The 12916-nt window shown below is 36.6% G+C and overlaps 1 protein-coding gene across 1 annotated transcript; it reads left to right on the plus strand.

The window, feature by feature from the left end:
* The first annotated feature begins 386 nt into the window (after positions 1–386).
* LOC139970785 (cholesterol 24-hydroxylase-like) lies at positions 387–12809 on the plus strand. Its single transcript, XM_071976778.1, has 13 exons — positions 387–748; positions 2081–2158; positions 4466–4547; positions 5204–5364; positions 5529–5667; positions 6254–6364; positions 7167–7392; positions 7691–7763; positions 8126–8210; positions 9732–9842; positions 11037–11125; positions 11540–11606; positions 12241–12809. The coding sequence occupies exons 1-13, from the start codon at positions 624–626 to the stop codon at positions 12382–12384; spliced, it is 1491 nt and encodes a 496-aa protein (XP_071832879.1). The 5' UTR covers positions 387–623; the 3' UTR covers positions 12385–12809.
* Positions 12810–12916: the final 107 nt, after the last annotated feature.

Below are 12916 nucleotides of genomic sequence, written 5' to 3' on the forward strand. Positions count from 1 at the left end.
ATTTTTAAAAAATATGTTCTCCTACTGCATTTGGCACTTTTCCTGAGATAAGTTTACAAGTTTATTACAACTCTGAGTCACCTCCAATGAGGTATATGAGTACAGAATATGCGAATATATAACAATCATGAAGCAAGATGGCTTACAACAGGAAAGAACTAATGAAAAATCAAAGGCAAGAAAAGTGGAAAGGTTAAAATGGTGGCGCCAGCCATAAATGAAGAAAAGAAAAAAGATTACAAGGAAAGTGTATAATGATATGAGAACATTCGGGCGGTTTGATAAAGACTCTAATAGGAGTATGCTACCATAGACAGCTGTTCGTCGACTCTTGACTCAAAATCCGAAGTTCTGTTGACACTCTTTTGACACATAAGCATCGAGGTAAATGATTCATTTACCTCGATGCACATAAGTGTATGCAACTGCACAGTTCTGTTACATCATCAATCAAGTGTGTTCGAATTGGGTTATTCAGATTAAAGTACATCACATGTGTAATAAATAAGGAAGCTATATTTAAATTGACACTGTAACTGAATAGGTTAATAACTGGGATCGTAACATTTTACTGTTTATACCACTCGTGCAGCCTTGTATCTCTAATTTCGGATAGAAAAAAGATGTTGCTGCTGTACGTGTTACCTTGTGTTCTTCTGCTAGCAATACTTGTCGTGCTGGGATATGCTGCATATATCCATTATCAGCATGTGAAGTACAGCCATATTCCTGGTCCAAAACTGAAGAGGTAAGAACGTGACATATAAATATAAATGCAATCCTATGAAAGTGGAACGTATTCCACATTGAAACTAGGAATACATAACAAATTAAAGTAAATTGTACTTAAAGATCTGCTTTATTCAATTATTGGCTCCAATTATAGCACTCTATAGCTACGAAAGTTTTGTGATGGTCGTAAATCGACCTGCAAGCCCTACAATTAGTCTGCATAGCTTCTTAACACCATTAGACTCTTTTTTTGTAAAGACCTTGTGGAAACATGATCATGTCTACATTGTAGTTAATCATACAGCGTCCACACAAAGACCCTCATAGTCATACAAAGAAAAAATATGTGGCAGGCATTGCAGACTAATTGGTAAAAAAGAGGTCATTTTACGACCAAGGCAGGTCGATTATGTAATCTCTAGACACTTTTCCATTATAGCATGCTAAAGTTGGGGTCTATACAGCAGACCTTTAGGTGGTATAAATTGATGGTATTCTTCAAGTTAAATTAATTCTACTATATGCAAAATTGAGAGGGTAAATCAAAACGGTTTCAATATATTTATACATGGCATAAACTACAGTTTGCTTTGATTCTTGCTATGTCAAGCGTGCACAGTATTTTATAAAAGAAAGGGCGGGTGTGGTGAGATTCCCCCGACTGAGTAAGATTAAAGGGGGCATGAACTTTTATTGAAGAGGCAGAGAGAAAGTAGCTCTAAAGTTAGTTCTAAACGAAAGGCCATGCTAGGAAATGTTCTTCTTTTTTGTGAGGTTGAAAGGACGAAGAGAGGGTTACACCCATAGTGGTCTAATTATTTTCCATGCAATAAATCACCTGACAGAACCATTACTTCTGACTGAAGATGGGAGGTGGGGTGCCATGGCCCTGAACCGCCCCTGCCTTGCCCTGCACCCACCGCCTGAAGTACTGTACACACAGTTCGTTTAGCACAGAACAAAAGAACAAACTCATGAATTTTAGAATTCTTAGACAATGCAGGAATAGCATGATTGTATATTCTTGATCAAGAAAAGTTGTAAGCAATAGCAGTCAATATATAGACCGATGTTTTGCTACTCTAACGTATCATAAGCTAATTATTTATGTTGTTGCAGCAAGTCACAGGTGGCACTGGGTACATAAATGGTTGTTAGGCTTTTGAGCTTGGCAGCATCATAATGTTTGTGCTTCTGTTTTCTGGAGTGAGCTGTGACGTCAGCTTAGTTATTATCATTATCCCGAGTATACTCTGATGAGGGGGGGAATTAAAGTGAAAATTTGTTAGCTCGTTAACTTGCAAAGCGAAATATAATGAATGTCATTTCTCCATTCTTTTTACTTTAGCTTTTTTGTTGGAGGGTCAGATATTTTAGATGAAATCGCCAAAGGAGAGCTAACGTTACCTGAAGTAGTCTACAGCATGTAAGTGAAGACATACGATATATATGATCATGTATTTATGTATTGTTTGTATCAAAACTTCACTTGTGTGTTTTCATGCACGGATATTTTCTTTTTGATTCCTTGCCCGAAAGCTTAAGGAATCTATGCTATGGTGATTGCGTGCGTGTGTATGTGACGCCCTTGGCTCGTAAACACGATAACTCAACAATGGCAAGTTAGATTAAAGTCATACTTGGTACATAGATGTGCCATACTGAGTAGAATAACCATATTGATTTTGGTGCTCATCTCATGAATAATAATGAGGTCATGGGGTCAAACATAAAATTCTTCAAATGCTATTAACTCTGCAAGCAAACTCAGAATTTATTTATACTTCCATAGGCGTAGGAGCCTAACTTGATTTGGGGGGCTGTAACGACTTGCCCGAAAAATAGAACCAAAATTGTTCGCGCGCTTCGCGCGCATTCAATATCTTAATGTGCTATCATATAGGCATTCATCGGTTATTACATCACATGCCGATAATCGAAGAATATATAAATAAATACCAATAAATACCAAATATTAAAGTGCTGTTATCATGAAATGAAACATGCTCAAGAGCACTGTACAAAAGAACCAATTCCTGGAATATAAAGGAATGAATGCCTATATTGCATGCACAATAAGATGTTGAACGCACGCGGAGCGCGCGAAAAATTTTGCTCATGTTTTCCGTGTTATTACCCTTCCATATTGGTTATAATTATTGGGCAAGTCGTTACAATATGAACGATAATAATAATATCAGTTTAACCATTGAAAAACATATTGCAAATTATTATTCTTTCAGTAGGTGCCCGAAAAGTTATCAGCATATTGCCCGAATTTTCACCAAAATAAAAAATGGAAAACACATTGCAAATTTTTATTCTTTCAGTAGGTGCCCGAAAAATTATCAGCATAATGCCCAAATTTTCACCAAAAAAAATGGAAAACACATTGCAAATTATTATTCTTTCAGTAGGTGCCCGAAAAATTATCAGCATATTGCCCGAATTTTCACCCCCCAAAAAATGGAAAAACATATTGCAAATTTGTATTCTTTCAGAAGGTGCCCGAAAAATTATCAGCATATTGCCCGAATTTTTACCCCCCAAAAAATTGAAAAACACAACAAATTTGTATTTTTTCAGTAGGTGCCCGAAAAATTATCAGCATATTGCCCGAATTTTCACCCAAAAAAAAATGAAAAAACACACAACAAGTTTTTATTCTTTCAATAGGTGCCCAAAAAATTCTCCGGCCTATTGCCCAAATTTTCACCAAAAATTTTGGTTGGGCGGCTGCAGCCCCCCCAGCCCCCCCGCCTCCTACGCCTATGTATATGGTCCACAGTAACTGAAAGAACCTTGCTGATCAATTTAATCAACAATGACGAAAGCTTGGGATTATAATCTCAATTGGCCCACTGGCTTTCTGGTTAGTTTTGTTTCAGAGAGATCAAAAAAGAAAGAAAGTTATATAGGTTAACATATAATAAGGGCCTGATGTTTCGATAATAACAGGATATCCTTGAAAAGGTAAACTGAAATGAAAAGCAAAAAGTACAGATTTTAAACTAAGCAGATGGGCAGACAATTAAATTGGACCAATGGGCACAATGCATAGAGCAAAAATATAGACTGAAAAAGGTGATGAATGGCTATGAAGATAAGCTGTTCAGAAAGGTGTAACAATTTAGGTTAATTATTACTGAAGTAGGTAGGTAGGGCGGGGGGGGGGGGGAGGCTGGAGATTGAAAGTGGGAGATTAGGATTTAGGAGCAAACAGCTGAGTGTGTGAATGGACAGGACATCGGATGATGAGGAAGGGATGGAGGAAGTGGATATTTATGGAGAAAGGGAAGGCTTGAGATTTTTTATATATTTTTTTGGGGTAGCTATTCCCTTCATCATAGATTTGTAGAATCTTAGGGTTGAAGTGTGGTGTGAGGTGTTGCATACACAGTCGTTCCCTGCTGAGGCAACCTGTATCAGGGTGGTTACCTAAGAATTTAGTGCCCTGTATAAAACCATGTCACATATATACGGTGTACATAGTAAGCAAGCTTGAAATTTCTCTTAACCGGAGTTTCGTGATTCGCAGTGTTGACTGTAAATCGGTGTCCATAACATAGAGACTGACGATTTTTTCGTTGAAGAAGAGTGGAAGATGATCCTGCAAGGATCGAAACGTCGGACGCTCTTAAGTCGTAATTTATTTTGTATTGACAATATTAGTCGTAATTTATGAAGAAAATTTTGGTAAGTCTGTTAATGCCTTTCTCGTTGTATTTTTCAGGCACACCGAATATGGACCAGTGATCATATTGTTCTTCTTTCATTTTCACATTGTCAGCATCGTTGACCCAAAGGCTGCCAAGGTCAGTTTTTGAACCCCGCACGTCCAGCAGACTTTTACATTATGCCACACGTGCAGTCATAACTGTAATCTGCTCAGGACTCATAGACTAGTTTCTTTCCAGTTTTAGTATGTCGTCTACCATGTTGATAGATTGTCCATTGAAACTACGTTCCTTTTCTCAGCCATTCCAAATCACAGAATGAATGAGTGAAGCACATCAGTAACAACACAATTTTCCTTTCATTAATCAATGATCCTACTTATAATTATTCGAAATTCAAGTTTGCAATTGGTCAAGCCACCTCATTGGTCTAGATTTGTTTCAAAAACATGAAGGTTAAAATTATTATATCAGTTTCATTGAATCATTTGTGCCCCCCCCCCATGCAAAAGGCACTTTGTCTTGGTCACTATTTCATCACAAAAGAAATCAATACGCCATTTGGCTACAATTTTAAACTATTTTGTCGTCCATAGAGAATCACACCATGGGCATTTAGCAATGTTGCTCGTAACTACGGTGATCAGTAACCAGGTGGTCTTATTTGAATATAAACGGGGGGGGGGGGGGGTGGGGGATGAGTGAGAGTTATGAATATTATTGACATGCTAGAGGTGAATACACAGGTAAACAGACTCACTGAGATTAAAATGCTTGTAACTTTTATCATGCAGGAGCTCCTCATGGACAATGACTTTGTGAAGCCATTCATTTCCTATAGGGGTTTCCAAAAGGTGTTTGGACAGAGATTTATGGGTTACGGACTGCTTAGTGAACTAGACAATGCCATATGGGAACGTCATCGAAAAATTTTCAATCCAGCTTTTCACAGGAAGTAAGTACTATTAAACGTCTGGTTTTTAAACCTTGTTCAAGTCACTTTATGCCAGGAAGTTGCAAAAAGAGAAGACATGGTTATTTGAGTTAACACATGCATGACCAGGTACCTCACAATAATTCATAAAATAATAGGAGTTAACTGCGTATTTTTGTATCCAGGTACCTTATGGAGCTGATGCATGTTTTCAATGACAGTTCGGACAGACTCATCCAGTACCTCTCCTTAAAAGCTGATGGTAAAAGTGAAGTCAACCTCATGAATGCCTTCGGGAGACTTACTTTAGACGTGATCGCAAAGGTTTCACCGAATATAATACCTTTTATCATTTATTTTGAAAATTCACGGAAATCTGTCATCTTGCTTCAAAAGTTGCGCTAATTTGAATATCTATGTCCAGAGATCATTACATTTCATTCTTTTCCGTATATATATCAAAAAATATTTATGAAGAGCAGTATTTAAGAATTCATGTGCTGAAGGAAAATGTAAATAAAGTATAGCCTACTTGAAATATGCCGATTAACCAAACCTTATCTTTTTGCAGGGTACAATGATACCCTATGGCTACTGTGTGTAAAATAAGCTGTTTGAAATATCAAAGAATGTATTATATGCCAACGATACGTTTGGAGAGGATCAATTTAATCCACTGGAAAAGCTCCTAATGCGTGTTATTTGAGAACCATATAAGACAATATAATTCCATATAAGACCATATTAGTCTAATGCTATATCTATTCAGGTTTAGTGTTGCATCTGAGAGGGTTACATTATGGTCTGTGTGTTTCTACAGTGTTATATTAGTCTTGTGACTGCTTTATGTGAGAAGCCACAAATGTTTAGTATGGTAGCAGAGTACTTGAATTTCTTCTTCTGTTTACAGGCAGGATTTGCAATGGAAGATGATATGGTGCTTAATGATACGCCATTTACGGATGCATTAGAGATGGCATTTGAAGCTATGTCCAAGCAAGCACAGGACATATTCTTGTCTGTGAGTAACATCAACATCATTAACAATAATGAAGAGCTAAAGATGTAAAGAACATTTGAAACAATTGGCGCCACCTGAAGATTGAATTTATGAAGTTCCCAAGCCCGAAATGAAATACAATTTGTAAATAGTTTCAGTTTATGCTATAGACATTTACGTAAATATTATTCTCATTCAAGAAAAAACAAATGTGCCAAAGTTTGTTTGATGAAATTATGCATTCTTCCAAAACATCACATGTGTCTCAAAAAGCCATTTATCTCCAGTGCATAAACACAAAGTTACACCAGTATGGTTTATATTTAGCTAAGTATGTAAAACGTTGCACTTTATGCTTGCCAGTGTTATAAACACATTTTAAGTAAAGACAGGGAGCGACACTCCAAGCACAACACATCCAGTCATATTAATAATAGATGTAAACATGGCTCATTGAAAGACATCTTCCTGATGCAGAATCAGCTTTATTAACAATTGTGACACAAAAATCTTTTTGATTGAATTTTCGTTTACGACATGAAATGTCATATACACCCTTGTGGTCAATCACAGAGATTGCCTTTGTGCATTACACAGTACCACCAGAGTACGTGCTAGCCCTAAAAAAACAGGACGCTATGCAGGACAGACCTCTGAGAGAGATAACTGAAGCAAATATAGATCAATAATTTCTTCAATAATAATCATATTCTCTTCCACAAAGTCTGCCTTTTCCATTTCATCCATAATTTTCCTCAGGCTGTCACCTGGTCACCTCGTAACATTTTGTCAATACTATGTATCTTAATATTTCTGTTTCCAGATGAATCCTCGTTATAGTGCCTTTAAGTACAGGAGTAAGGCCAGGAAAGCCATCCAGTTACTAAGGAAGACAGGAGGAGACATCATCAGACAAAGAATAGAAGACCAGAAACAGGGCAAGGATTTGCCCAAAGATATCCTAAGCTTCATCATAAAAGAAGCCATCGTTGAAGAGAACTTCTCCATTGAAGAAATGGTGGATGAATTTGTCACTTTCTTCGGGGCAGGTAAATAAATATATAAATGTAAATGTAAACCAAACAGTGGATGAAACTACAATAACACTACTGACGTGATAAGCGTTACAACAGCCGTCTGTAAATGTTCGGGGTATGGAGGGGGAGGGGTGGGAGGGTGGGGTGTAAATGATATACCACTTTGATATCAAGCTGGTATATTCTCCTGCACTTTTAACATATCAGACATTATGTGATGGAGTCAATGTCGAAAATGTTACTAAATGAAGATAAGAGAGTAAAGATCAAACTAGATAAACATTTGATAACCATATTTTGATCTTGTTAGGTCAGGAGACCACTGCCAACCTCCTGTCTTTCACTCTGCTTTGTCTTGGTCGATACCCAGAAGTCTTAAAGAAGTAGGTAATCTAAGCTATGAAGTCTTTCATAACAGACTATATCAAAATCCTTTTTATTTAAGCAATTAAGCATTTTTGTGTAAGTGGAAATTAATTACAAGTTTTCCTATATTCGATAACTATTTCATATTTAATACATAGGTGAAACCAAACTTCTTAGTTTGTCTAGAAAATTTTCTAAAGAATTTCATGAAAATTTGGAAGAAGAAAAATTGTAATGCCATTTTGCAGGTTTTTTCCTATAGTCACACCTATAGCATATCTTTACACTATTGAAACGACGATTGAAAATTTGTTTTTCAATTTATAGGAGCAGTTTGATAATGTTTAAACAATTGAAAAATATGAGGATTTCTTTGCAGGCTTTTACAGGAAGTTGACACAATAGTTGGACAAAAGGACACTATTGAGTATGACGACATTGGCAAAATGGAATACCTGATGCTGGTGAGGAGAGACCTTCTTTTGTATCAAATATAGGCTAAATGTAAGAGGGTAGTTTTGCCAGTATTTTCTTTCGTATATTTTCCCCATTAGTGACTTTGGAAGAACCTTATTCACTCAAACAGATAAAAGAGACAGCAGTTGAGTCTTTCAGCCTACAGATAATAACACACTGTCTAAGGCAGGGGTGGGCAACCTTTTTGAATGAATGGGCCAGATATAAGGAGTGAAAAATTGACCGGGGCGCACCTAACCAATGACCTGCTGTTGATTTCAAACCTTTGATTCTGAGGACTTTCAAGCAATAGGTGTGTGTACTTAATCAGTATTCACAAAAACATAATGTCAATACAGTACAGTTGATAATTAATGGGGATAATAGTCTTACCTGACAGCATCATTAGTGCAAATAAATTCTAAGCAGTTAGCTCGTTTTTTGTGATGAAGTAAAATAGATTGATTTTTTTTCTTTTTCTTGAGACATCTTACAGGCCGCAAAAAAAATCACTGGCGGGCCGCATGTGGCCTGCGGGCCGTAGGTTGCCCACCCCTGGTCTAAGGAGATCAGCATCTCATGTGCAAAATAAAGGTTCATGGATAGTTTTGTACTTGTAGGATCACACATAGTAAGATAATTGCTATGGCAACCACCAGCATGCATCTACATTAAAGGTGCCATGTCATTACCTAATGATTAGGTGAACAGGAAGTAAACCAAGGAGAGAATGATCATGTGACACCCTAGTCTTGACCATTTCACTGTAGGGTCCTTTGTTATGAACTGTTAAAGGGTGACGTATACCTAATGTGACCCGGGAGGTTTGACTTAATAATCTTATAGTCGCCTGATTAACTGGGGTTTAACAAATATAGAACTTGCTGTTCTTTACAGATTGTTTTACAAGATTTTGACTAATCTTCAGACCTGGCCAGATGAATGGATCTGAAATATATTCTGAATTTGTATTCTATGATGACTGACGAACAGTGACTTATTGTCCCTATATTTTACAAGCAATTTCAGGCGCGGCTGCATGATTTTAAAGAGAATGGAGTGTGACCTAAGACTGTTGAAGCGGAATACCATGTGGGGGGGGGGGGGTATGGAGGTGCTGCTTCCCCAAGGAAAAAAAAAATACACTGAGGCATAAATTAGGTCTATAATTAAGTCTAAATGCAAGATTGGGCTAAATAAATACTTTGCATTTTTGTATGTGCATGCACACGTGTGTGTGAAGGGGGGAGAGGGGGGGGGGAGGTTGGATCAGCACCTGATATTACTAGTGAACTCAAAGCACTATCATTCACAAATTTTGAAATAAAAGATGAAAAAACATAAAGTAAACAGAACGTTTAAACAATGAATGGGTGATATATCTACTTTTGGCACAGAGGGACTTAATCTAAGCATTTCATACATGCCACCTTGGGATATGTTTATTGAATTTTTTTTTCCTTCAAATCAAACTGTTTGATTAATGTGTGATTGGCTTGATTTGTTATCAACTTTGGATACAATTTCAGGTTTTGAAGGAATCTCTGCGCCTGTATCCTCCTGTCTTCGGAACTGGTAGATATATTCACCGCAAGATAAGAATAGCTGGCTACGACATGCCAGTTGGTGCAAACGTTTTTGTAAGTGGAAGTCAAAAGTTCAGATGCGGGTTTACACTGGATAAGTTAAAGGTCATCAGTTATAGCCAATAAATATGCCAGACAAGTCAAATAATGGTCACGCATGTGCGGACTTTGACACTAATCCTTTTCCTCTGTATGAGAGATTGCATTTCCCAGCTTAATCCTGCTTCTGTTAAATGTCTGGGAAAAACTTTGTGGACCAGAAACCACTTTCTAGAGAACAATGCTTTTGTAATAATGTTAGCACGCTAAATTTTAAGGACTTTACTGGTGACCTTTGACCCCAGGCAGTCATTAGAAATTTTGCTCCTTGAAATAGTAAAATAAACTCTTCCTTGACCTTGTTGAAAGTGAAAGTTGTCTGCATACCGCATTTCTGTGGTTAAGATTTCTCAATGTTAGTTTGACATTGTACATCTCATCCATTTATGTGTAGGCCTATCATATAAGTCGTCAGTAAGATATTCCATCCACATAATGAAGTTAGTAGCCTATCCTAAAATTAAGTTAAATATAGTAACATGGTGAAGTATATATATACCATTGAGAAGGCTTAGGAAAGCCAATCAAACAGATCACTTCAGTAGCAAATCAGCCAGTTATATACCAGACTATTTACGACGCCATTTCTGTAACAGGTACCAGAGTCCAATAGGTGACAGCATCATTAAGGAAACGTGTACTTTTCGATCAGATCCCCTATAGGTTTCTCAACATTAAGTGTGAGGTTTTGTGAAAGGTTTCAGTTATTCACTGTTACAAAAGTGTATAAAGCAAAAATACATGTGAGTGGGGTGTAATGTGCGTTTTGGGGTTGAAACAAATATTGGACCTCTGTGTTTATTGTCAATATTTGCATGTGCAATGTACATGTTAACATGGCTTAGGTTAAGAAGAGAAATTATTTGACACCGCGTTTGAGTTTGTACTAATGCATGTTTGTAACTTTCACCTAGCTATCGATTTTCTGAATATTCATGATATGAATATTAATTTTGTTTTCAAAATGACAGAAGCAAACCTCAGCTGAAAATTTGTTGTTACTTAAATGCACAAAAAATGTTAAACATTAATGTAGGACCAGCTTTGTTGCAAATGAATACATGTTGGCAAAACATCTTTTCACGTTCGAGCATCTAGTATGCACTATAAATCTATGTGACTTTTTTTCTTCATATCATCTATTCTCAGTTTTGTAATTATGCAATGAACAGATCAGAGGATTATTTCAAAAACCCATTGACCTTTGACCCAGAACGTTTCAGGAGAGAAGAAGACAAGTGAGTAACAGTTACATTCTTTTCTTTGTCCGTTTAATCTTCATACGAACAATACAAATGAGAGAAGTGTGATTTGCAGTCCATTTACACCGTAACATGAGTAATGCACGAATGTTAAGTTATTGAAAGTGTCTTAATCGTGCCTCAGATGTGATATTCTTTGTATGTAGGGTAACATTAATCTAATCATGTGGGCACCACTGATTTTTTTTAGCCAACAGTTCGCTACTGTGAATGCTGCTATTTGTAGCTATTATTACAATCATCTTAATAGCATTACAATCATCTTCATAGCATTACAAGCCCTTGCCTTGTATGCTTTGTGTTGCTGTTTACATAGCCAATTTGAAGCTGTTATTACAATATAGGCCTGTTATGTATACTGCTATTACATGCTATTTAATTTATTCATAGACCTCTCTATGTGTACATGCCATTTTCCATGGGACCGCGATCTTGTATTGGACAGCAGTTTGCCTTGGTGAGTACCTATTATCACTATTTTCTCTAGTCGATCTTAAAATAAAATTAATTTTCCAATCTGAAAATCAAAATACCTAAGTTCAAGTTAATGTCAAAGTTGCATATTAAATAATAGTTCTTCCATTGATGCCATATCCTTTTGGGTTTATAATCCCCTCCACCCCCCCCCCCCTCCCATCTCATTTCAGCTATGTGATAATATCTTCATCTTTATTAGTAAATTGACTTTTCATTGATATTATTATGTTAAAGATATTTTGTGTTACTGGAGTTGTATCTTTTTTGCATTTCTTGTAGGTCGTCTGTACTGCCTCAGAATTTGCTAGAAAATCAATTAATGGTCACTCATGCCCCACGTTCAGCAAGCATTAACAACCACCCTCAAAACTTTTTTTTTTATCTCACTGAAAACATTTCATTGTCTAAGTTAATACTCCCCTAGTGCCTGCAGTAACTGGTAGTAAGATGCGGAACCACCACCAGTAAAGTACTTGTGGAAACTTCTAGTAATTGTTATCAAGCTCATATTTGGTGGTGATACTGATGATTTTGAAAAACACATTTTCTCATTGTGTCGTTGCTTCTTTCCATAGCTGCATATTTTCAACTTCCTCTGACTTTCTTTCCTGCAGATTGAAGCCAGGGTAGTGATTGCTAAATTACTTCAGAAATTGAGTTTTAGTCTGGTACCTGGACAGAAACTTGGAGTGAAAGAACGGCTGACTCTAAAACCAGCCGGTGATTGCCTTAATTACGTTACTCATAGGCTTGTGTGATGTACACCTCACAAAAGGGGAACCATTGGGTGGTGTCTTGAACTGCTGTATACAAAGGAAATGTTCATCTCACAGATGTATATGGAACCAATTGTTCTTTAGGATCAGAAATAATTCATATGAATATTCATTTTTTTTTTGTTCAATCCTTCAATTTCTTCAGTTTTTTTGATCAGCCTGTTCATTATTAGATATTAATATGGTTACATTTAATTTAATTTTTAAGACTAGTCTATAGAGAAAGGTATAAAAGAGAGAATAAAGGTATATTGAAAATTCAATTTCTTTTGAAATTTATTAAAAAATGTTCTTTGGAATTTAGGGTTTGTTTGGAATGGTGGGGAGGGAGAAGGATACATTTTAAAATGTAGATATGTAAAAGACTCTAGCCTGGGTACCTTTGTTTTTGGTAATGGTCAACAGTGGTCAAAATGTAAAGCATCGTAAAGCACTGTATTTAAATAGTCCTAACATGACCTTATGACAGTGTCACAATTTTTGTTTTTGGTAGAGGTCAAAACCCCAAAAAACT

The sequence above is a fragment of the Apostichopus japonicus genome, chromosome 8, assembly GCF_037975245.1.
Source record: "Apostichopus japonicus isolate 1M-3 chromosome 8, ASM3797524v1, whole genome shotgun sequence".
NCBI lineage: Eukaryota > Metazoa > Echinodermata > Holothuroidea > Aspidochirotida > Stichopodidae > Apostichopus > Apostichopus japonicus.

What these genes read in the sequence shown, in the direction of transcription:
- LOC139970785 (XM_071976778.1), top strand. Translation starts at nt 624, where the DNA reads ATGTTGCTGCTGTACGTGTTACCTTGTGTTCTTCTGCTAGCAATACTT. An exon ending in CCTGGTCCAAAACTGAAGAG is followed by an intron (nt 749 to 2,080) that starts GTAAGAACGTGA and finishes TTTTTACTTTAG; the next exon opens with CTTTTTTGTTGGAGGGTCAG. An exon ending in CACAGGACATATTCTTGTCT is followed by an intron (nt 6,365 to 7,166) that starts GTGAGTAACATC and finishes TTCTGTTTCCAG; the next exon opens with ATGAATCCTCGTTATAGTGC.